The 23869-nt window shown below is 41.9% G+C and overlaps 1 protein-coding gene across 1 annotated transcript; it reads left to right on the top strand.

The window, feature by feature from the left end:
- The first annotated feature begins 4918 nt into the window (after positions 1-4918).
- LOC110508677 (cullin-1) lies at positions 4919-18446 on the top strand. The gene is made up of 22 exons (XM_021589387.2): positions 4919-5358; positions 7340-7692; positions 7939-8116; positions 8317-8484; positions 8580-8630; positions 8757-8847; positions 8941-9104; positions 9241-9403; positions 9967-10097; positions 10242-10349; positions 10443-10549; positions 10732-10780; positions 14711-14842; positions 15065-15182; positions 15388-15464; positions 15564-15695; positions 15944-16036; positions 16332-16379; positions 16500-16582; positions 16805-16910; positions 17086-17199; positions 17458-18446. The coding sequence occupies exons 2-22, from the start codon at positions 7553-7555 to the stop codon at positions 17536-17538; spliced, it is 2334 nt and encodes a 777-aa protein (XP_021445062.1). The 5' UTR covers positions 4919-5358; positions 7340-7552; the 3' UTR covers positions 17539-18446.
- Positions 18447-23869: the final 5423 nt, after the last annotated feature.

The raw sequence follows: 23869 nt of genomic DNA, 5'->3' as shown, positions 1-23869 counted from the left end.
CGCTCCTGCCTCCCCAAGAGCCAGACAGAATACCCACCAACATCACAACACCTCCCGCCGTCCTCAACAAAAGGTCAGTCCAACAGTAAATATAGGTCTAACTTTGATAATTCCCCATCCAAGAAGACAACTAGACATCAGTTAACTGCACAATACATCAAAGCGTTACAGGTAATGATTACTGTGATATTGGATGGTACAACCTTGTAGCTAACTGGTTGTTGTCCTGTGTGGCTGTGTAAGCAGTGGCTGAGCCCCCTACAGGATAACACCATCGCTGCAGACGGTTCATACAGACCTGCTGCCCCCCTTCCACCTGTACCAGCCCCTCAAGTGCATTGTGAAAGTGACTGAGGGCAAGCTGAATAAACTGGGCCAGAGGATCTCAGCTAAAGAGAATGCCCAGCTGCAGAATAAGATGATCCTCAATGAGCAGTTCACCAAAGACTACATAAAGGCCTGAAGGATGACCCGGGGAAGCCCCTGCAGGCCAGCTTCGTGTCTTGGCCACCCAGCAGTCCAGTCTTTAGTATGTCAGACTACCCCGACAGGTCCTGACCTGCTGAGGCTGATGGTGAGCCAGGAGCAGATGTTGAGGAAGAAGTTGACAGGCCTGGCAACCAGGCCCCTGACGGACTCATAGTGGCCTTCACCGCACAGGACAACATCATGGCAGGTATGTGAGCAGTTATGGTAGAAGCTGGTTCTTCACTTTCCTTAATTCTTCTATTAACAAAAAATTGGGACAGTGTTTGGTTTTCGGCAGACATAATGGGACCCATCTCGTTCCAAAAAGTTTACTTTAGTTTGCCAAAAAGCACCTGAAAGCATCTGGATGGTTATTAAGACTCTGGAAGAATGTCCTATGGGCAGATGAGTCAAAAGTACATTTGACATTTTAGTAATTTAGCAGCCGCTCTTATCCAGAGCGAATTCCAATAATGAGTGCATGGGTCCCATTATGACTGGCGAAAACCAAACACTGCATTCCACAGTAAGAACCTTATACCAACAATCAAGAATGGTGGTGGTAGTGTGATGGTTTGGGGATGCTTTGCTGCCTCAAGACTTGGGTGGGTTGCCTTAATAGAAGGAACCCTGAATTCTGCTCTGTATCAGAGAATTCTACAAGAGAATGTCAGGCATTCCATCTCTGAGCTGAAGCTGAAGCACAGCTGGATCATGCATCAAGACAATAATCCAATACACACAATCAAGTCTACATGAAAATGTCTTAAAAGCTACAAATTTGAAGTTTTGGAATGGTCTAGTCAAAGATGTTGTGACAGGACTTGAAAAAGCAGTTCATGCTTGAAAACCCACAAATGTTAAAGTAAGTTAAAGTAGATCTGCATGTAAGAATAGGCCAAAATTCCTCCACATCGATGTGAGAGACTGATCAACAAATACAGGAAGCATTTGGTTACAGTCATTGCAGTTAAAGGTGGCACAATCAATTGAGTGTAAGGGGGAAAATACTTTTTCACACAGGGGAATAGGGTGTTGCATAACTGTTAATTAAATAAATCAAATAAGCATATATTTTTTTGTAAACTCTGGTTCCCTTCATCTAATATTTGGGTTTGGTGTAAGTTCTGATAACATTCAGTATCAAAAATATGCAAAAATACAGAAAATCAGAAATGGGGCAAATACTTTTTCACGGCACTGTATATCTGTGCCTTGACAATTAATTTTATGACATTCTCCACAAGGGCTTTATATTACTATTGAAATAAAACGTACATAAAAAAACATACACAACAAATCATGACTCTTATTTTGAAATTGGAAATGTAGGACTTATTTTGGAACGAAACTTATTGTTATTTTGAAAATAAAAAATTATATAACTTTTTTTTGATACGATAAATCAAGGTATTATTATTTTCACATTGAAAATTGCATTACTTATGTTAATGACAAAGCAAGGGACTCTTGTTTTGAAATTGGAAATTGACCAGACTTTTATTTTGGCATGACAAATCGAGGGACTCTTATTTTTAAATAGGAAATTGCAGGACTTATTTTCACATTTCCAATTGAGGAACTCTTATTTTGAAACCTGAAATCGCAGGACTTATTTTCAAATTGGAAATGCAAGACTTTCTGGATGTAACGCTGAGCTGGATGTACAGCTCAAGTCGGAAATTTACATACACTTAGGTTGAAGTCATTAAAACAAATTTTTCAACCACTCCACAAATTTCTTGTTAACAAACTATAGTTTTGGCAAGTCGGTTAGGACATCTACTTTGTGCATGCCACAAGTAATTTTTCCAACAATTGTTTACAGATAGGTTATTTCACTTATCATTCACTGTATCACAATTCCAGTGGGTCAGAAGTTTACATACATTAAGTTGACTGTGCCTTTAAACAGCTTGGAAAATTCCAGAAAATGATGTCATGGCTTTAGAAGCTTCTGATTGGCTAATTGACATAATTTAAGTCATTTGGAGGTGTACCTGTGGATGTATTTCTAGGCCTACCTTCAAACTCAGATAGATAGATTTCCACATGTCTAGTTCACCCTTGTGAGCAATTTCCAAACACCTGAAGGTACCACATTCATTTGTACAAAGAATAGTACGCAAGTGTAAACACCATGGGATCACGCAGCCGTCATACCATTCAGGAAGGAGATGTGTTCTGTCTCCTAGAGATGAAGGTACTTTGGTGTGAAAAGTGCAAATTTATCCCAGAACAACAGCAAAGGACCTTGTGAAGATGCTGGAGGAAACAGGTACAAAAGTATCTATATCCACAGTAAAACGAGTCCTATATGGACATAACCTGAAAGGCCGCTCAGCAAGGAAGAAGCCACTGCTCCAAAACCGCCATAAAAAAAGCCAGACTATGGTTTGCAACTGCACATGGGGACAAAGATCGTACTTTTTTGGAGAAACGTCCTCTGGTCTGATGAAACAAAAATAGAACTGTTTGGCCATAATGACCATCGTTATGGTTGGAGGAAAAATGGGGGAGGCTTGCAAGCCGAAGAACACCATCCCAACCGTGAAGCATGTGGGTGGCAGCATTATGTTGTGGGGGTTTGCTTTGCTGCAGGAGGGACTGGTGCACTTCACAAAATCATGAGGAAGGAAAATGATGTGGATATATTGAAGCAACATCTCAAGACATCAGTTAAAGCTTGGTCGCAAATGGGTCATCCAAAAGGACATTGACCCCAAGCATGCTTCTAAAGTTGGGACAAAATGGCTTAAGGACAACACAGGCAAGGTATTGGAGTGGCCATCACAAAGTCCTGACCTCAATCCTATAGAACATTTGTCGGTAGAACTAAAAAAAAGCGCGTGCAGCAGCTCTTTCAGGAGGAATGGGCCAAAATTCACCCAACTTATTGTGGGAAGCTTGTGGAAGGCTACCCCAAACATTTGACCCAAGTTAAACAATTTAAAAGCAATGCTACCAAATACTAATTGAGTGTATGTAAACTTCTGACACATTGGGAATATGATGAAAGAAATTAAAGCTGAAATAAATTATTCTCTCTATGATTATTCTGACATTTCACATTCTTAAAATAAAGTGGTGATCCTAACTGACATAAAACAGGGAATTAATTTATACTAGGATTAAATGTCAGTAATTGTGAAAAACTGAGTTAAAACATATTTGGCTAAGGTGTATGTAAACTTCCAACTTCAACTGTAACTCTGAGCCGGATGCTGGATGTAACGCTAAACTGGATGCTGGCCGTAACTCTGGGCTGAATGTAACTCTGAACTGGATGCTGGATGTAACTCTGAACCGGATGCTGGATGTAACGCTAAACTGGATGCTGGATGTAACTCTGAACCGGATGCTGGATGTAACTGAGCCGGATGCTGGATGTAACTCTGAACCGGATGCTGGATGTAACTCTGACCCGGATGCTGGATGTAACTCTGAGCTGGATGTAACGCTGAGCTGGATGTAACTCTGAACCAGATGCTGGATGTAACTGAGCCGGATGCTGGATGTAACTCTGAACCGGATGCTGGGTGTAACTCTGAACCGGATGCTGGATGTAACTCTGAGCCGGATTCTGGATGTAACTCTGAGCTGGATGCTGGATGTAACTCTGAGCCGGATGCTGGATGTAACTCTGAGCTGGATGTAACGCTGAGCTGGATGTAACTCTGAGCCGGATGCTGGATGTAACTCTGAACCGGATGTAACACTGAGCTGGATGTAACTCTGAGCCGGATGCTGGATGTAACTCTGAACCGGATGCTGAATGTAACTCTGAACTGGATGTAACTCTGAGCTGGATGTAACTCTGAACCGGATGCTGGATATAACTCTGTGCCGGATGTTGGATGTAAGCATTTCCTGGTAAGGTCTACAACTGTTGTATTCGGGCTCCCGAGTGGCGCAGTGGTCTAAGGCACTGCATCGTAGTGCTAGAGATGTCACTACAGACCCTGGTTTGATCCCGGGCTGTATCACAAATGGCTGTTTTTGGGAGTCCCATAGGACAGCGCACAATTGGCCCAGCGTTGTCCGGGTTAGGGCAAGGTTTGGCCGGGGTAGGCCGTCATTGTAAATAAGAAATATTTCTAAACTGACTTGCCTAGTTAAATAAAAAATATAATAATAAAAGAATGTGACAAATCAAATTTGATTTGAAGTCTGAGCCGGATGTACCTTTCAGCTGGATGCTGTATGTAACTGAGCTGGATGCTGAATGTTACTCTGAGCCGGACGTAACTGATCTGGATGCTATGCAGGAAGTTTTAACTCTGAGCTGGATGCCCTACTTGATGTAACATCCAGATCCAGCTCCATGTTACAGATCCTACTGCATTTTACTTTTCTCCCACTGCCAGCCTTCCTCTCATAATATTTGGTGGTGAGTGGAAGGGGAACCATCTGGCTGATAGTTACACTTGTACCTGTAGCATCAAACTATGCCAGAGCCGGACCCATAAAACCATATTAAAATTACAGGATGTTTTAGAATATGACGACACAAATTGTTTTCTGTTGTAGTAGGGGTATACATCATCATCAATCAGTTTTCCTTAGAAATTTTACAATCTCACAAACCAGGCTGTGACATGGAACAAAATGGCCTTATTATCCGCCGACCGTATACGGAACGTTAAATTCCACACTCAAATTCCATGGGACATCTTTCTGTGAACGCAGATTTATAAAGTGTTATTTCTATACACTGCCGCAGCTATTGTTGTGGCAGTGAAAGTAAATCATTTAGAGGGAAGGGGGATTTGTTTTAGAAAGGGGATTTTCCAATACTCTACTCGGATTATAAACGTAATATTTGTGCCTAATTTGCACTGTTTTATTTGATTTGGAGCCAAGAACGAGCACTACTGCTACTGGACGATGGTAAACTAACGTCAGCTAGCTACGTTCGCTTGTTAGCTAGCTAGTACAGTAGCTAAGCATAGTTAGCTACACATATCACCAGTGAACTTTGAAATTATTGTACCTATTTAGCTAGCTAGGTTAGCTAACTGGTTATAAACTGAACGCGCACTAGACTATTTTGTGTTGTGTTTATACAGCGAACACCGACTGGCTGTCTTATCTCGTCTGCCTTCTGCGGACAGCTAACTTCGTTAGCTAGCATTGCGCCCGAACAACAGGCCTCATTTTTCGCAGTAACGTTAGTTAGCTATATATCATGTTAGTACTAGCCAGTGCCCTCTGTTAGCTAAATAACAGTTGTCAATCAAAATGTGTAGTTTGTCTTGTTATCGAGTAGTTATTTGGTTTTTACTAGCTAGCTACATACACCTAGCAAATAATGCTAGCGTTAGCTAGTCCAAACCATTATTAACTGCTATTGTTGCTTACGCTTCACTGACCAGGTTAATATTAACGTACAGGTTTAGCCATGGCATGATAAAGCTAGTTAGTTACAAACGCAGAAGTTTCCCTGGATAGCTAGATCGTGCCGGAAGACTGTAGGTGTAACTATATAGCCAGATAAAGTTACTGTAGCTAACGTTAGCTACAACGATGTTGCCTTTGGCTAGCTACCTACAAGTTATCAATGTTAACAGTTGTGCAACTGACAGTGAGCTATGGAGCTAGCTAACAATAGACAGAGAATAGATATGTGACGACGTATTGCAAGCCAGGCATTCAAATATTGTTGTTAGCTATCAGCTAAGTGACAATCATTTTGCCCAAACATAACGTTATTATCCCTATGATCACGTAGCTTCCTCTTTGCTGCCAACTGTCCGACGTTTCATTTCTTTATTTGTTGAACTGGATTAGTGTCACTGTTTCAGAACGTTGTTATGCAGCAACCTACCTTTACTGCACATATGCTAGTTCCCTCCATCCATAGCACCCACACCACTTTGAGAGGTTAGGCTACCTCTTTCTAGTGAGTTATCTGCATCTGTTGCCATGGTTACAGAGAGCCAACCCTGTCTCTGATAAAATTATGAATAATTGAGCCTTGACTAAAGGAGTAACACATTATCTTGAACAGTTGGTTATTAAATGATTAAGCCCACCACTTATGTTACCATCTCATGTTTGTCATTCATGCAAAGTGCATGCAGTGTTTCTGCATTCAAGACAAGTCATATTCTTATTAGATACATTTGTCTCTAATAACCAAGGATATTATCATATACACATGTCTATGGTTGTATTCTAAGACTTAGTAGAATCTAAATTAACATATTTGCATACATAAACACAGTAATGAAACAAGATCAGGTTAGGCCTACGTCATCTTGAAATCATAATTCTGTGCTCTTGTCTCCTTTTAAATCATGGTTATTTTTTTTTGTAATTTCTCTACCTTCAATGTATTATTCAATTATACTTGAAGGATGTCCTTCTCCATGCCGGAAATCAGCCCCGCCATGCACATGGTAAACAGAAGCCGAGGGCAGCTGGGTTTAGGTTTCAAGCTGAAGGAAAGCCCAATCCAGTCAGCCATATTCCCCCCAGGCATCGCTGCACTGCGGTGGACAGGCACACTTACTGACACTGTATTAAAGTTACAATATTCAGAACCAGTGAAGGTCAGACCTCAAGCCCAGCTGCTAGGTCCTGATCAATGGGAGGCTGGAGTCAATATAACACAGACTAAGCTAATCTCTTACAATATGTCATTCATTAGCACCTGTCTATAGAGCAGCTTTGTGTGGCAGGGGAATTATTCCAATCATTTTGCTGTGTAGTGTAGTCTATAATGGAAACAGTTTCAAAATAATGCATATATTGATGAGCTAATTGATTTTTCCAACATTTTATCTTACACTTCAGAGTCTGCACTATGTGACTTATACAAATGTATGCTCCTTTCTTACAATGTTTTTTGTTGTGTGTGTGTTTGCAGGTCTCTTGGCAGGGTGCTCCTGATTGCTACTTGAAGGGGGTCTTCCAATATTGTCTGCCACTCTGAAGAGAAGACCCCACCTTGTCTTGTGTTGGATTGTGGCCTCTCTCTTCATCACCTTATGGAGGAGTAGCTCTTGACAGGTTCATTACACACGATAAAACAAAACGTGACACAGCAACTGATAAGAGAGCAACAACAAGCAAAGAGACAATGTCCTCCAACAGAAGCCAGAACCCTCATGGGCTCAAACAGATTGGCCTAGACCAGATCTGGGATGACCTGCGAGCAGGAATACAGCAGGTGTACACCAGACAGAGCATGGCCAAAGCACGATACATGGAACTCTACACGTATCCTTCCCCATAGATGCACTGCAAGGCTTCTCTGACTAATGTACTTCCTAATGTACTTCCCGGTGTGTTTATTAAGGGGCATAGCTAACGGATGGTTAGTCAAACAAAATGGCAAAGCTGGAAAAAATGCATTTTATGTTTTTTGGGACAGGCTTGCATCAGTTTGAAGCATAATTGGGGAAAATCCATTTGTCAGTATTTTCAGTTTCTACATTTATGTTGTTGCCTTAACCCACCACCCAGACATGTTTATAACTACTGTACCAGTGTGCACCAGTCTAATCAGGCCCGTGGGACAGGGCCCCCTCCATCCAAACCCTCCAAAAAGGCCCCCACCCCAGGAGGGGCCCAGTTTGTGGGCCTGGAGCTCTACAAGAGACTCAAGGAATTCCTCAAGAACTACCTGACCAACCTGCTCAAGGTAATGCTCTTTCCTGTACCTTTTTAAATGGACTGAGGTTAATGAAGTGACTGAATTAATTGAATACTGGTTAATTCTCCATAAGCCCTTTCAAAAGAGGTTAAAGGAAGCATATGAAATATCCTACCACGTTTGCTTGCTTATCTTTAACTAAATATCAGTTTCTTATTCTCTTTCCTCTCTTTTCCCTTCATCTGCAGGATGGAGAAGACCTGATGGATGAGAGTGTATTAAAGTTCTACACACAGCAGTGGGAAGACTACAGATTCTCCAGCAAAGTGCTGAATGGTATCTGTGCCTACCTCAACCGGCACTGGGTCCGCCGCGAGTGTGATGAGGGGCGCAAAGGGATCTATGAAATCTACTCCGTAAGACGATAGACAATAATTTTTCTTAACCCACATCTCATCTTAGATGGTATTCTCAACCGTATGCATCGCCCCATCCTCTCCTCTCCTTTCAGCTCGCTTTGGTGACATGGAGGGAATGCCTTTTCAGACCTTTGAATAAACAAGTGAGTATCCCCTCAGATCAGCTGTGGAAAAGTTATTCCCAGTCTTAGTTTATTAGTGAGTAGATTGTGATAATGTACATTTTGTTGAAGGCATTTACCCTACATTTCTTTCCCCCCGCAACTAAGGTCACAAATGCTGTATTGAAGCTCATCGAGAAGGAACGAAACGGAGAGACCATCAACACCAGGCTTATCAGTGGAGTCGTCCAATCCTACGGTAGGTCCTGGCATATTTTAGTTGTGTGTTGGTCAACCAATATGAAACTATTGTGATTTCATGGCTCTGACAGTGGAGTTGTGTGTCTTTTAGTTGAGTTGGGCCTCAATGAGGATGATGCCTTTGCCAAAGGCCCCACATTGTCGGTCTACAAAGAGTACTTTGAGACTCAGTTCTTGGCGGACACCGAGCGCTTCTACACACGAGAGAGCACAGAGTTCCTGCAACAAAACCCTGTTACTGAGTACATGAAGAAGGTAGGTTATCAAACCTGTGCATCGAGCGAAATAGTAGCTGTATCTGTGGCCTTTATTTAGTGTAAAAATGTTAACCGAATCCTTTTTTCTCTATCCGTCTCCCTCTGCTCTCTTTTTCTCCTTCTCTGTCTCTCAGGCGGAGGCACGTCTTTTGGAGGAGCAGCGGAGGGTGCAGGTGTACCTCCATGAGAGCACGCAGGACGAGTTGGCCCGCAAGTGTGAGCAGGTGCTCATCGAGAAGCACCTGGAGATTTTCCACACAGAGTTCCAGAATCTTCTGGACGCTGACAAAAATGAAGGTACAGAGGAGAGTCCAGATGGCAATTGCCAGACGTGCCTTTTTGCTTTGTGTACTTTCCATAAATTTGTACACAGTGTACAAAACATTAGGAACACCTGCTCATTCCATGAAAGACTGACCAGATGAAAGCTATGGTCCCTTACTGATGTCTCTTGTTAAATCCACTTCAATCGGTGTAGATGAAGGGGAAAGAACGCATTAAAGAAGGATTTTTAAGCCTTGACAATTGAGACATGGATTGTGTATGTTTGCCATTCAGTTAGTGAATGAGCAAGACAAAATATTTAAGTGTCTATGAACGGGGTATGGTAGTAGGTGCCAGGCCCACCAGTTTGAGTGTGTCAAGAACTGCAACGTTGCTGGGTTTTTCAAACAGTTTCTGGTGTGTATCAAGAATGGTCCACCAACCAAAGGACATCCAGTCAACAATGCTTTGTACACTATGTATGTACTTCTATATGTACATTTACTGTATATGTACTTTCCATGTGAGCTTTGGCTGTGTAAATGTATGTTTGTGGTTATCACCATTTATTCTCATATATATATATCTCTGTGCAGACCTTGGGCGGATGTACAATTTGGTGTCCCGGATCACTGATGGGTTGGGAGAGCTGAAGAAACTCCTGGAGACGCACATATACAACCAGGGCCTTGCTGCTATAGAGAAGTGTGGAGAAGCGGCTCTCAATGTAAGAACTACAGTGGCTAAAATAGTGACATTTACGCATACTTTTTACCCAAAGGTTCACATCTTTATTGGATTCATCTGAGACACTCTCTCCAGATCACTTGAGTTATCCTTGACTTTATTGTTTTCATTTACTTCACCACAGGATCCCAAAATGTATGTCCAGACCATCTTAGACGTCCACAAAAAGTATAATGCCTTAGTAATGTCAGCGTTCAACAACGACGCTGGTTTTGTTGCTGCTCTGGACAAGGTATGGTCAAATGTTACTATATTTTGTGGTGTAAGAGGTTTTCATATGGTGTCATGCACACTGTTGCTGTTAAGTTTGAACTGTTTTTTCCAGGCCTGTGGACGCTTCATAAACAACAATGCTGTGACCAAGATGGTGCAGTCGTCCAGCAAATCTCCAGAGCTGCTGGCTAGATACTGTGACTCTCTGTTGAAGAAGAGGTGTGTCACTCAGTCTCTCCTCTGATGCATTCACCCAATACATAACTCCAGACCCACAGTTTGTAATTCAAGTCTACGCACGCCTGAGGGCAGTAGCCTGCACTCCAGTATTGCTATTGACTTTTGCTCTGAAACGGTTCACATTGACATTGATTTTAAATGAAATTCTTTATTTCGCACAGCTCAAAGAACCCAGAGGAGGCAGAGCTGGAAGACACACTAAACCAAGTGGTAAGTTGGGGGACTGCTTTTTCTCAAGTATTCAGCTGTCACACTGGCAATGTCTGAATACACATACTAGCGTATTACATACTTAAACTGCATATTATGTACTCATTGTCGCATACTATTCAGCACATACTGTTCAGTAAAAAAGTATGCAGGATGCCACGGCCGCCATACGGTAGCGGCTCCTGACTCCTGAGGTGCGTTCGGTTAGCTTAAACGTTTGCCACATTGCAGAATGGTTGGTACTGAACGACACGTTTCCCAAAACGTTCTTGAACGGACTTTGAGGTACGTTTGGCGAGGTGTGGCTTGAAGTAATGAGTGACGTATTTAATGGGCAGTAGCCAGGCTGACAGCGTTCCACAACCCAACTCCTCCCGATTTGTCAACTGGTCGGAATCTTGTTTCCGTTCAATCGAATGTTCCAGAACATAGAAACATACTGACCGTGGCCCTGCATCGTATTAACGAGCCTGACAATAGCTAAATTCCAATTGGATTAATTTCTCTAAATGCTGAGTAGAGTAAGAATGAAGTTAGAGGCCTACTCAGGCTGGTTAAAGGCAGACTATCACATTCAATCTTTACTGTAGCCCATATAGTCCATCTATCCTATTTATACTGAACAAAAATATAAATGCAACATGCAACAATTCCAAAGATTTTACTGTTACAGTTCATATCAGTCAATTTAAATAAATTGGGACCTAATCTACGGATTTTGCATGACTGCTAATTAGAGGTCGACCAATTAATTGGAATGGCCGATTTAATTAGGGCCGATTTCAAGTTTTCATAACAATCAGTAATGGGCATTTTTGGACACCGATCATGGCCGATTACATTGCACTCCACGAGGAGACTGCATGGTAGGCTGACTACCTGTTATGTGAGTGCAGCAAGGAGCCAAGGTCAGGTGCTAGCTAGCATTAAACGTATCTTATAAAAAACAATCAATCTTAACATAATCACTAGTTAACTACACGTGGTTGATGATATTACTAGTTTATCTAGGTTGTCCTGCGTTGTATATAATCGAGGCGGTGCCTGTTAATTTATCATGAATCATAGCCTACCTCGCCAAATGGGTGATTTAACAAGCTTATTCGCGAAAAAAGCACTGTCGTCACACCAATGTGTACCTAACTATATACACCAACGCCTTTCTTAAAATCAATACACAAGTATATATTTTTAAACCTGCATATTTACTTAATATTGCCTGCTAACATTAATTTCTTTTAACTAGGGAAATTGTGCCACTTCTCTTGCGTTCTGTGCAACAGAGTCAGGGTATATGCAGCAGTTTGGGCCGCCTGGCTCGTTGCGAACTGTGTGAAGACTATTTCTTCCTAACATAGACAGCCAACTCCGCTAAACGGGGGATGATTTAACAAAAGCGCATTTGTGAAAAAAGCACAATCGTTGCACGAATGTACCTAACCATTAACATCAATGCCTTTCTTAAAATCAATACACTGAAGTATATATTTTTAAACCTGCATATTTAGTTAAAATAAATTCAGGTTAGCAGGCCATATTAAACTAGGGAAATTGTGTCACTTCTCTTGCGTTCATTGCACGCAGAGTCAGGGTCTATGCAACAGTTTGAGCCGCCTGGCTCGTTGCAAACTAATTTGCCAGAATTTTACGTAATTATGACATAACATTGAAGGTTATGCAATGTAACAACAATATTTAGACTTATGGATGCCACCCGTTAGATAAAATACGGAACGGTTCCGTATTTCACTGAAAGAATAAACGTTTTGTTTTCGAAATGATAGTTTCCGGATTTGACCATATTAATGACCTACGGCTCGTATTTCTGTGTGTTGTTATATTATAATTAAGTCTATGATTTGATAGAGCAGTCTGACTGAGCGGTGGTAGGCAGCAGCAGGCTCGTAAGCATTCTTTCAAACAGCACTTTACTGCGTTTGCCAGCAGCTCTTCGCAATGCTTCAAGCATTGCGCTGTTTATGACTTCAAGCCTATCAACTCCTGAGATTAGGCTGGCAATACTAAAGTACCTATTAGAACATCCAATAGTTAAAGGTATATGAAATACAAATGGTATAGAGAGAAATAGTCCTATAATAACTACAACCTAAAACGTCTTACCTGAGAATAATGAAGACTCATGTTAAAAGGAACCACCAGCTTCCATATGTTCTCATGTTCTGATCATGGAACTTAAACATGAGCTTTTTTACATGGCACATATTGCACTTTTACATTCTTCTCCACTTTGTTTTTGCATTATTTAAAACAAATGGAACATGTTTCATTATTTATTTGAGACTAAATTGATTTTATTGATGTATTATATTAAGATAAAATAAAAGTGTTCATTGTTCATTCAGTATTGTTGTAATTGTTATTATTACAAATATATATATATAAAATATTGGCCGATTTAATCGGCATCAGCTTTTTTTGGTCATCCAATAATCGGTATCGGCATTGAAAAATCATAATCGGTCGACCTCTACTGGGAATACAGTTATGTATCTGTTGTTCACAGATACTTAAAAAATACTGAGCCTCACAAAGGAGCCTTAGGATCTCGTCACGGTATTTTTGTGCTTTCAAATTGCCAATCGATAAAACGCAATTGTGTTCATTGTCCGTAGCTTATGCCTGCCCATACCATAACCCCACCACCACGGGGCACTCTGTTCAAAATGTTGACATTAGCAAACTGCTCACCCACACGACGCCATACACATGGTCTGTGGTTGTGAGGCTGGTTGGACGTACTGCCAAATTCTCTAAAATGATGTTGTAGGCGGCTTATGGTAGAGAAATTAACATTAAATTCTCTGGCAACTTTCTTTGGTGGACATTCCTGCAGTCAGCATGCCAATTGTACGCTCTCTCAAAACTTGAGACATCTGTGGCATTGTGGTGTGACAAAAATGCACATTTGAGTGTATTTTTATTGTCCCCAACATAAGGTGCCCCTGTGTAGTGATCAATAATCAGCTTGTTGATATGCCACACCTGTCAGGTGGATGGATTATTTTGGAAAAGGAGAAATTATCACTAACAGGGAAGTAAACAAATTTGTGCACAACATTTGAGAGAAGTAAGCTTTTTGTGTATTTAAAACATTTCTGGGATATTTTATTTCGGCTAATGAAAACATGGAACCAGCACTATACATGTTGCATTTAAATGTTTGTTCAGTGTAAAAAGGACTGAAGACAAAAAACGATAATTTGGTTCCATTTCAGCATATTTATTAGTGAAACCAAAGTGCTGTAACATATATAAATGAAATAGAATAGCCTATTACACGCACAAACCTTTCGGATGTTCAAATCAAAATGCTATTGCACAAAACATGGACAGTCGGGAACCGCTGGACAGCAACATAATAAACTAAAGCACTGGAAAAGTGTGCATCGAATTCCACTATGACGAAGAGACGAAATAAGTATAACATCCTGGCATTTTTATACTTGATTTTTGAAAAGTCACATACTATAACACATGGTATTTTCGCATGCTGAGAATGCGTCATGTGCGATTGCGTTATTTCCCACTATTTGTTGATTTCGGAAGCACCTCCCAATATCTAATTGATCAGCTGTTGTCAAAAGCCGAAATTAGTATGACATCAGTGCTTTTAAAGTATACTTTATTTTTTAAACGTTGCATACTATTAAACTAAATGTTTTCGCATACTCAAACGGCCTACTATTTAGGACGCAAGGATTGGTATGCCTACACGGCTACTGGTACTTCATCAGGTTATCTGGAGTCAACAGGAGGAAAACTGGGACTTCCACAACTGCCTGCCCGCCATTGCAGACCCAATCTCCTCCCCCTCCTTCAGCCTGATGTTATATTTTAGTTGGTTTACAGTATGTGACGTGATCTCTATTCACAACCCTATATCTAACTGTTATGTGTTCTCTTCCCTAGATGGTGGTCTTTAAGTACATAGAGGACAAAGATGTGTTCCAGAAGTTCTACGCCAAGATGCTGGCTAAGCGGTTAGTCCATCAGAACAGCGCCAGTGACGATGCTGAAGCCAGTATGATCTCCAAACTGAAGGTAGTACACAACTAAAATCTTGTTCACCTCATGACAATGCCTTTAATTGCCTTGAAACACATTTGATCAGTTTGCAGTTTTTATTGTGATATTGCCATTGCATTTTGATTGGTTTGTTGAATTACAAACCGTAAGATATTCTCTGGTTGCTCAGTGTTTGGACTGTGTTTTACCTGGGATCACCCCTGTTTTAATGGTTTGTCCTGCCCTCTTTCCCAACAGCAAGCATGCGGCTTCGAGTACACCTCTAAACTCCAGCGCATGTTCCAGGACATCGGCGTCAGCAAAGACCTAAATGAACAATTCAAAAAGCACCTCACAAACTCTGAGCCTTTGGACTGTGAGTATAATGTGACTAATGAGCAAAGGGAGAGTTTCCCGATTCTGGGATTCATTATGACAGAAAGGAGTTTATTGGAAACTCGGCTACTGAGATTAATCTACAGCCCTGTGTTATCCTAACCAAACTGTAAAACAAAGAATCACTTTGAAACCAAGAACTATGGTAAGAAGATTGCTAATCTGTTTGTGTGTCTATATTCCAGTGGACTTCAGCATCCAGGTCCTCAGTTCTGGTTCCTGGCCCTTCCAGCAGTCCTGTACATTCGCTTTGCCCTCTGAGGTAAGACACACTAACGATCTCCTCCACAGTGACCCAATTAACTGACATTGATCCCTGTTTACTCACCGTTCTCTCTTTTCTTCTCCTGCCCTCATTCAGCTGGAGAGGAGTTACCAAAGGTTCACGGCCTTCTACGCCAGCAGACACAGCGGGCGCAAGCTGACCTGGCTCTACCACCTGTCCAAAGGAGAGCTGGTCACCAACTGCTTTAAGAACAGATACACACTCCAGGCGAGTACAGCTGTTGTCTCTCTGGTCAAATAAAATGCAATAATGTCCTTTCAGACTCTCACAAGTTAGGAATATTAATTAATCAACCAACATTGTTGAACAAACATACTGGAGCGTACTGCTGTGTGCTCACTGTCAACAAGCAAAAATTCCACAAATCAACCATATGCATGGAGCTGAGTTGCTGTTGTATCCTGTACTGTAAGATGGTTTTGATATATTCCCTGTTGCTCCTCCTGTCCTCCCAGGCTTCTACCTTCCAGATGGCCATCTTACTACAATACAACACTGAGGATGTCTACACAGTGCAGCAGCTCACTGACAGCACGCAGATCAAGATAGTGAGTACTGACAACTCTAAAGGATCCAGTATACCATCGAGGACCACTTTGGAAACAAGCATTTTAATGAATACTTTCAAGTGATATCCTCTGGGTCCACATTGTACATTTGTTTTATATGTCTGTTACTCAAAATAAATGTAATTCAAAAGTTACTGTCAGACAGACCATTCTCTTTGATGGATGGTTTTTCAAAAGAAGATGTTATGCTGTGATGTGAAGATATAAGCTGAAAGCAACAGCCAACTAATTTGCTTCATACATTTTTATGAAGTTTTTTTTTTTTCCCCAACAGGACATTTTGGTGCAAGTCTTGCAAATCTTGTTGAAGTCCAAATTGCTGGTAAGTTTCGTGCCTCTTATTAGCAGACAGACAGAAACAACTCCAGTTGATAGGGAATCACCATTCAGCACTGTAGAGTCTCTTTGAAAGTTTTGACCTAAGCCATGTTCTTTTGTCCAGGTCCTGGAGGATGAGAATGCAAATGTGGATGAAGTGGAGTTCAAACCAGACACCTTAATAAAACTCTTCCTGGGATACAAAAAGTGAGTGATGACACACACCATGGCTGATTCCAAATGTCACCTTATTCCCTATATAGTGCACTACGTAGGGAATCCCATTTGGGATGCAGCCCTGTTTATCAGTGTAGATCACAACTGTACAAATGGTGTAAAAAAGATATTCATAATCCCTATGATGTTACTGTACTGTAATCGATTCCATGAACTGTTGCTGATAGCAGGTTTTGATTTTAATCTTGACAGCAAGAAACTTCGGGTGAACATTAACGTGCCAATGAAGACAGAGCAGAAGCAGGAGCAGGAAACAACTCACAAGAACATAGAGGAGGACAGGAAACTGCTAATACAGGTACACTGTCCATCAGTCCATCATCATGCTCTTCTGTTCACTGAAATTTACACACTCTCAAGCACTCATTAACATTCACAAAAATCGCTGTTTATCATCCATTGTCCACAAATGACTCTAGTCTAGAATATTGTTGTTTAAGGCTGTTCTGTTGTATTCCTCCACCCTACTGTAGGCAGCCATCGTGAGAATCATGAAGATGCGTAAAGTGCTGAAACATCAGCAGCTCCTGGCAGAGGTTCTGAACCAGCTGTCATCCAGGTTTAAACCAAGAGTCCCCGTCATCAAGGTAAATTATGCATTAAATTAGGGAACATTAGATGGCAATTTACCTTCTGACTCCAGAGGATTTCATGGAACCACATACTGTAAATGCATCACTTGCCATGGTAGGAACGGTCTTGTTTGTCTTTCAGAAATGTAACAAATCTATACTGTGTTTTTACATTACGGTTGTTTCCTGTAGGTTTATGGAAACCACTTTCTGTATGCAACATCTGCCATGTTAGTAATAGTAATAATGGTCATGTGTGTATGTGTCTTTCAGAAATGCATCGACATCCTGATAGAGAAGGAGTACCTGGAGCGTGTCGATGGAGAGAAAGACACGTACAGCTACTTGGCTTAAAACCTTTTCATTGTTCTCCACCCTTCCTCCTTTCTTTTTTTAAGTTGTTTCTTGATTAATAAACATCATTCTTTTTGACATTTGGCCAATGTTGTCAGGAATGCGAGCACAGAAGGAGAAAAATAAAAACCATAAAGAAGAAAGAAAAGTCTTCTGAATCATCAAGGTGGTTGCTAAAGCTGGACTTCCCTTTAAACTCGGAGATTATGGGATAGCTGCTCGCCCAGTGTTTGTTTGAAGATCCCATCTGAACTGCTCAGGTTCGACAGATACATTTTGATATGTAAATATGGACAGAGACCTTTACCCCTTTATCTTAACATTACAAAATAAACAATCAAAACCCTTCACACCGAGGGTTGCATGCTACTGCCTATCTGCATTTAAGGAGCAAAAAGACGTAATAGGGGAGAAGCTATTGAGACACTGCTGCGTTACGTGGCAGGAGAACGTGTTTTAAAAAAGATGAGCAATTTTAGCTGCACTTCCAGAGCGCGATCTGTGTGTTTGAAAAAGGCCCTTAGAAGTGTAATCTGCATTGTTACCTGCTACCAGAAAACCATTTGTATAGTGTGGTTCACTTTTTTTTTTTTATGTGGTAAATAAAAGTTAAAGGTTTCTGTATGCCCTCTGATGGTCTTTATTCCCTCAAAACCGATGTAAAAGTTTGGATGATATGTTAGACATTAATGGATATATACTGTGCCCTGAATTTATGCTCTGTGCTCAGGCTGTCACTTTGGGGGCCAGGGCCATCATGTAATTGGGGGTGCAGGAATGAAAAATGTCACCTGGATATTTTAAGTCAGTGCTGGTTACTTGACATTACAATCCCGAAATGACATACTTAGCTGTTCATCACTAGTCATTTGTAAACTGTTAAACTCAAATAAAGTTTGTCAACAGGATAAATTGGGATTTTGTGGGTATTAAAACTGAAGGTTGCTACATGATCAGCTTTCATCAGAATGTACATCAATGTCACTGCAAACTAGCAGTGATGTAAAGTACTTAAATATTACTTAATTGTTTTTTTTAGGGGGTATCTGTACTTTACTATTTATATTTTTGACAACATTATACTTTTACTTTACTACCATTCTTAATGAAAATGACTTTTTACTCCATACATTTTCTCTGACACCCAAAAGTACTCATTATGTTTTGAATACTTAGCAGGACAGGAAGATGGTCTAATTCACACACTTATCAAGAGAACATCCCTGGTCATCCCTACTGCCTCTGATCTGACGGACTTACTAAACACATGCTTCGTTTGTAAATTATATCTGAGGGTTGTTGGAGCATGCCCCTGGCTATCCGTAAATGAAAAAAGACACGAAAATGGTGCCCTCTGGTTAGCTTAATATAAGGAATTTGAAATTAATTATACTTTTGCTTTTGATACTTAAGTAAATTTTAGCAATATTTTTAGACTTACTCAAGTAGGGTTTTACTGGGTGACTCACTTTTACTTGAGTCATTTTCCATTACGTATTTTTACTTTTACTCAAGTATGATAATTGGGTACTTTTTCCACAACTAGCTGCACTTTGTTTCATTTGACTTATTTTTCAATTGTCATTTGTATATATCCATAAAAATGATACCAGCTGATTCATGATTTCGACTGGTTGAGAAAGGCTGCCTTCCTGTTTATCTCGTCCCGACACGTTCATTACTACGAGACAGATGGAGATCGAATTTGAATATTTTAACAATTTTGCAACGTCGGAGAGACAGACAGCAAGGTTAATACAAACGGGGGTACCGGTTATTTGAGGTACTAAGCACTTGCAGGTAGAGTTATTAAAGTGACTATGCATAGATGACAACAGAGAGTAGCAGTGGGGGAGAGAGGGGGGGCACTGCAATAGTCTGGGTAGCCATTTGACTAGATTCAGTTCAGGAGTTTTATGGCTTGGGGGTACAAGCTGTTTAGAAGCCTCTTGAACCTAGACTTGGCGCTCCGCTGCTGTGCGGTAGCAGAGAGAACAGTCTATGACTAGGGTGGCTGGAGTCTGACAATTTTTAGGGCCTTCCTCTAACACCGCCTGGTATAGAGGTCCTGGATGGCAGGAAGCTTGGCCCCAGTGTTGTACTGGGCCGTTTGCACTACCGTCTGTACTGACTTGCTGTCGGAGGCCGAGCGGTTGCCATATTAGGCAGTGATAAAAACCATGCTCTCGATGTTGCAGCTGTAGAACCTTTTGAGGATCTGATGACCCATGCCAACATCTTTTCAGTCTCCTGAGGGGAAATAGGTTTTGGCGTGCCCTCTTCACGACAGTCTTGGTGTGCTTGGACCATGTCAGTTTGTTGGTGATGTGGACACCAAAGAACTTGAAGCTCTCAACCTGCTCTACTGCAGCCCCGTCGATGAGAATGGGGGTGTGCTCTGTCCTCTTTTTCCTGTAGTCCACAATCATCTCCTTTGTCTTGATCACGTTGGGGGAGAGGTTGTTGACCTGGCACCACATGGCCAGGTCTCTGACCCCCTCCCTATAGGCTGTCTCATCGTTGTCAGTGATCAGGCCAACCACTGTTGTGTCATCGACAAATTTAATGATGGTGTTGGAGTCGTGCCTGGCCGTGCAGTCATGAGTCAAAAGGGAGTACAGGAGCATGCACCCCTGAGGAACCCCTGTGTTGAGGATCAGCGTGGCAGATGTGTTGTTACCTACCCTTACCACCTGGGGTCGGCCCGTCAGGAAGTCCAGGATCCAGTTGCATAGGGAGGTGTTTACTCCCAGGGACCTTAGCTTATTTATGAGCTTTGAAGGCACTATGGTGTTGAACACTGAGCTGTAGTCAATGAATAGCATTCTCACATAGGTGTTCCTTTTGTCCAGGTGGGAAAAGGCCGTGTGGAGTGCAATGGAGATTGCATCATCTGTGGATCTGTTGGGGCGGTATGCAAATTGGAGTGGGTCTAGGGTTTCTGGGATAATGGTGTTGATGTGAGCCATGACCAGCCTTTCAAAGCACTTCATGGCTCCAGATGTGAGTGCTATGCTTGGAACATGTTGGTATTACAGACTCAGACAGGGAGAGGTTGAAAATGTCAGTGAAGACACTTGCCAGTTGGTCAGCGCATGCTCGGAGTACACATCCTGTTAATCCGTCTGGTACTGCGGCCTTGTGAATGTTGACCTGTTTAAAGGTATTACTCACATCGGCTGTGTAGAGCGTGATCACAGTCTTCCGGAACAGCTTGTGCTCTCATGCATGTTACAGTGTTATTTGCCTCGAAGCGAGCATAGAAGTTATTTAGCTCGTCTGGTAGGCTCGTGTCACTGGGCAGCTCTTGGCTGTGCTTCCCTTTGTAGTCTGTAATGATTTGTAAGCCCTGCCACATCCGACGAGCGTCAGAGCCGGTGTAGTACGATTCGATCTTAGTCCTGTATTGACACTTTTCCTGTTTTATGGTTCGTCGGAGGGCATATTGGGATCCCTTATAAGCTTCCGGGTTAGAGTCGTGCTCCTTGAAAGCGGCAGCTCTAGCCTTTAGCTCAGTGCGGATGCTGCCTGTAATCCATGGCTTCTGGTTGGGGTATGTACGTACAGTCACTGTGAGGATGATGTCATCAATGCACTCATTGATGAAGCCAATGACAGATGTGGTGTTCTCCTCAATGCCATCGGAGGAATCCCGGAACATATTCCAGTCTGTGCTAGCAAAACAGTGTTAGCATCTGCTTCATCTGACCACTTTTTTATTGATCTAGTCACTGGTGCTTCCTGCTTTAGTTTTTGCTTGTAAGCAGGAATCAGGAGGGTACAATTATGGTCAGATTTGCCAAATGGAGGGCGAGGGAGAGCTTTGTATGCGTCTCTGTGTGTGGAGTATAGGTGGTCCAGAGTTCTTTTTCCTCAGGTTGCACATTTAACATGCTGATCGAAATGTAGTAAAATTGATTAAAGTTTCCCTGCATTAAAGTCCCCGGCAACTAGGAGCGCAGCCTCTGGGTGAGCATTTTCTTGTTTGCTTATGGCGGAATACAGCTCATTCAATGCTGTGTTGGGGGTGGAAGGTCCTTTAAACAGTGGGGCAAAAAAGTATTTAGTCAGCCACCAATTGTGCAAGTTCTCCCACTTAAAAAGATGAGAGAGGGCTGTAATTTTCAACATAGGTACACTTCAACTATGATAGACAAAATGAGAAAAAAAATCCAGAAAATCACATTGTAGGATTTTCAATGAATTTATTTGCAAATTATGGTGGGAAATAAGTATTTGGTCAATAACAAAAGTTTATCTCAATACTTTGTTATATACCCTTTGTTGGCAATGACAGAGGTCAAACGTTTTCTGTAAGTCTTCACAAGGTTTTCACACACTGTTGCTGGTATTTTGGCCCATTCCTCCATGCAGATCTCCTCTAGAGCAGTGATGTTTTGGGGCTGTTGCTGGGCAACACGGACTTTAAACTCCCTCCAAAGATTTTCTATGGGGTTGAGATCTGGAGACTGGCTAGGCCACTCCAGGACCTTGAAATGCTTCTTATGAAGCCAATCCTTCGTTGCCCGGGCGGTGTGTTTGGGATCATTGTCATGCTGAAAGACCCAGCCATGTTTCATCTTCAATGCCCTTGCTGATGAAAGGATGTTTTCACTCAAAATCTCACGATACATGGCCCCATTCATTCTTTCCTTTACACGGATCAGTCGTCCTGGTCCCTTTGCAGAAAAACAGCCCCAAAGTATGATGTTTCCACCCCCATGCTTCACAGTAGGTATGGTGTTCTTTGGATGCAACTCAGCATTCTTTGTCCTCCAAACACGACGAGTTGAGTTTTTACCAAAAAGTTATATTTTCGTTTCATCTGACCACATGACATTCTCCCAATCTTCTTCTGGATCACCCAAATGCTCTCTAGCAAACTTCAGACGGGCCTGGACATGTACTGGCTTAAGCAGGGGGACACGTCTGGCACTGCAGGATTTGAGTCCCTGGCGGCGAAGTGTGTTACTGATGGTAGGCTTTGTTACTTTGGTCCCAGCTCTCTGCAGGTCATTCACTAGGTCCCCCCATGTGGTTCTGGGATTTTTGCTAACCATTCTTGTGATCATTTTGACCCCACGGGGTAAAATCTTGCGTGGAGCCCCAGATCGAGGGAGATTATCAGTGGTCTTGTATGTCTTCCATTTCCTAATAATTGCTCCCACAGTTGATTTCTTCAAACCAAGCTGCTTACCTATTGCAGATTCAGTCTTCCCAGCCTGGTGCAGGTCTACAATTTTGTTTCTGGTGTCCTTTGACAGCTCTTTGGTCTTGGCCATAGTGGAGTTTGGAGTGTGACTGTTTGAGGTTGTGGACAGGTGTCTTTTATACTGATAACAAGTTCAAACAGGTGCCATTAATACAGGTAACGAGTGGAGGACAGGGGAGCCTCTTATAGAAGACGTTACAGGTCTGTGAGAGCCAGAAATCTTGTTTGTTTAGGGGCAACACTCAGTGACATTCCTGAAACAGGAGGTAAAAAATACAGTGGGGAGAACAAGTATTTGATACACTGCTAATTTTTCAGGTTTTCCTACTTACAAAGCATGTAGAGGTCTGTCATTTTTATCATGGGTACACTTCAACTGTGAGAGATGGAATCTAAAACAAAAATCCTGAAAATCACATTGTATGATTTTTAAGTAATTCATTTGCATTTTATTGCATGATATAAATATTTGACACATCAGAAAAGCAGAACTTAATATTTGGTACAGAAACCTTTGTTTGCAATTACAGAGATTGTACATTTCCTGTAGTTCTTGACCAGGTTTGCACACACTGCAGCAGGGATTTTGTCCCACTCCTCCATACAGACCTTCTCCAGATCCTTCAGGTTTCGGGGCTGTCGCTGGGCAATACGGACTTTCAGCTCCCTCCAAAGATTTTCTATTGGGTTCAGGTCTGGAGACTGGCTAGGCCACTCCAGGACCTTGTGATGCTTCTTACGGAGCCACTCCTTAGTTGCCCTGGCTGTGTGTTTCGGGTCGTTGTCATGCTGGAAGACCCAGCCACGACCCATCTTCAATGCTCTTACTGAGGGAAGGAGGTTGTTGGCCAAGATCTCGCGATACATGGCCCCATCCATCCTCCCCTCAATACGGTGCAGTCGTCCTGTCCCCTTTGCAGAAAAGCATCCCCAAAGAATGATGTTTCCACCTCCATGCTTCATGGTTGGGATGGTGTTCTTGGGGTTGTACTCATCCTTCTTCTTCCTCCAAACACGGCGAGTGGAGTTTAGACCAAAAAGCTCTATTTTTGTCTCATCAGACCACATGACCTTCTCCCATTCCTCCTCTGGATCATCCAGATGGTCATTGGCAAACTT

The sequence above is a fragment of the Oncorhynchus mykiss genome, chromosome 28 (genome assembly GCF_013265735.2).
Source record: "Oncorhynchus mykiss isolate Arlee chromosome 28, USDA_OmykA_1.1, whole genome shotgun sequence".
Classification (NCBI taxonomy): domain Eukaryota; kingdom Metazoa; phylum Chordata; class Actinopteri; order Salmoniformes; family Salmonidae; genus Oncorhynchus; species Oncorhynchus mykiss.
The sequence above is the reverse complement of the archived record's forward strand: the minus strand, read 5'-3'. Positions and strand labels throughout refer to the sequence as shown.

Bases quoted from the DNA above. Each gene is read 5' to 3' on its own strand.
- LOC110508677 (XM_021589387.2), top strand. From the start codon at position 7,553: ATGTCCTCCAACAGAAGCCAGAACCCTCATGGGCTCAAACAGATTGGC. The intron at 8,485-8,579 runs GTAAGACGATAG...CTCTCCTTTCAG, and splicing joins GGATCTATGAAATCTACTCC to CTCGCTTTGGTGACATGGAG. The intron at 15,696-15,943 runs GCGAGTACAGCT...CTGTCCTCCCAG, and splicing joins AGAACAGATACACACTCCAG to GCTTCTACCTTCCAGATGGC.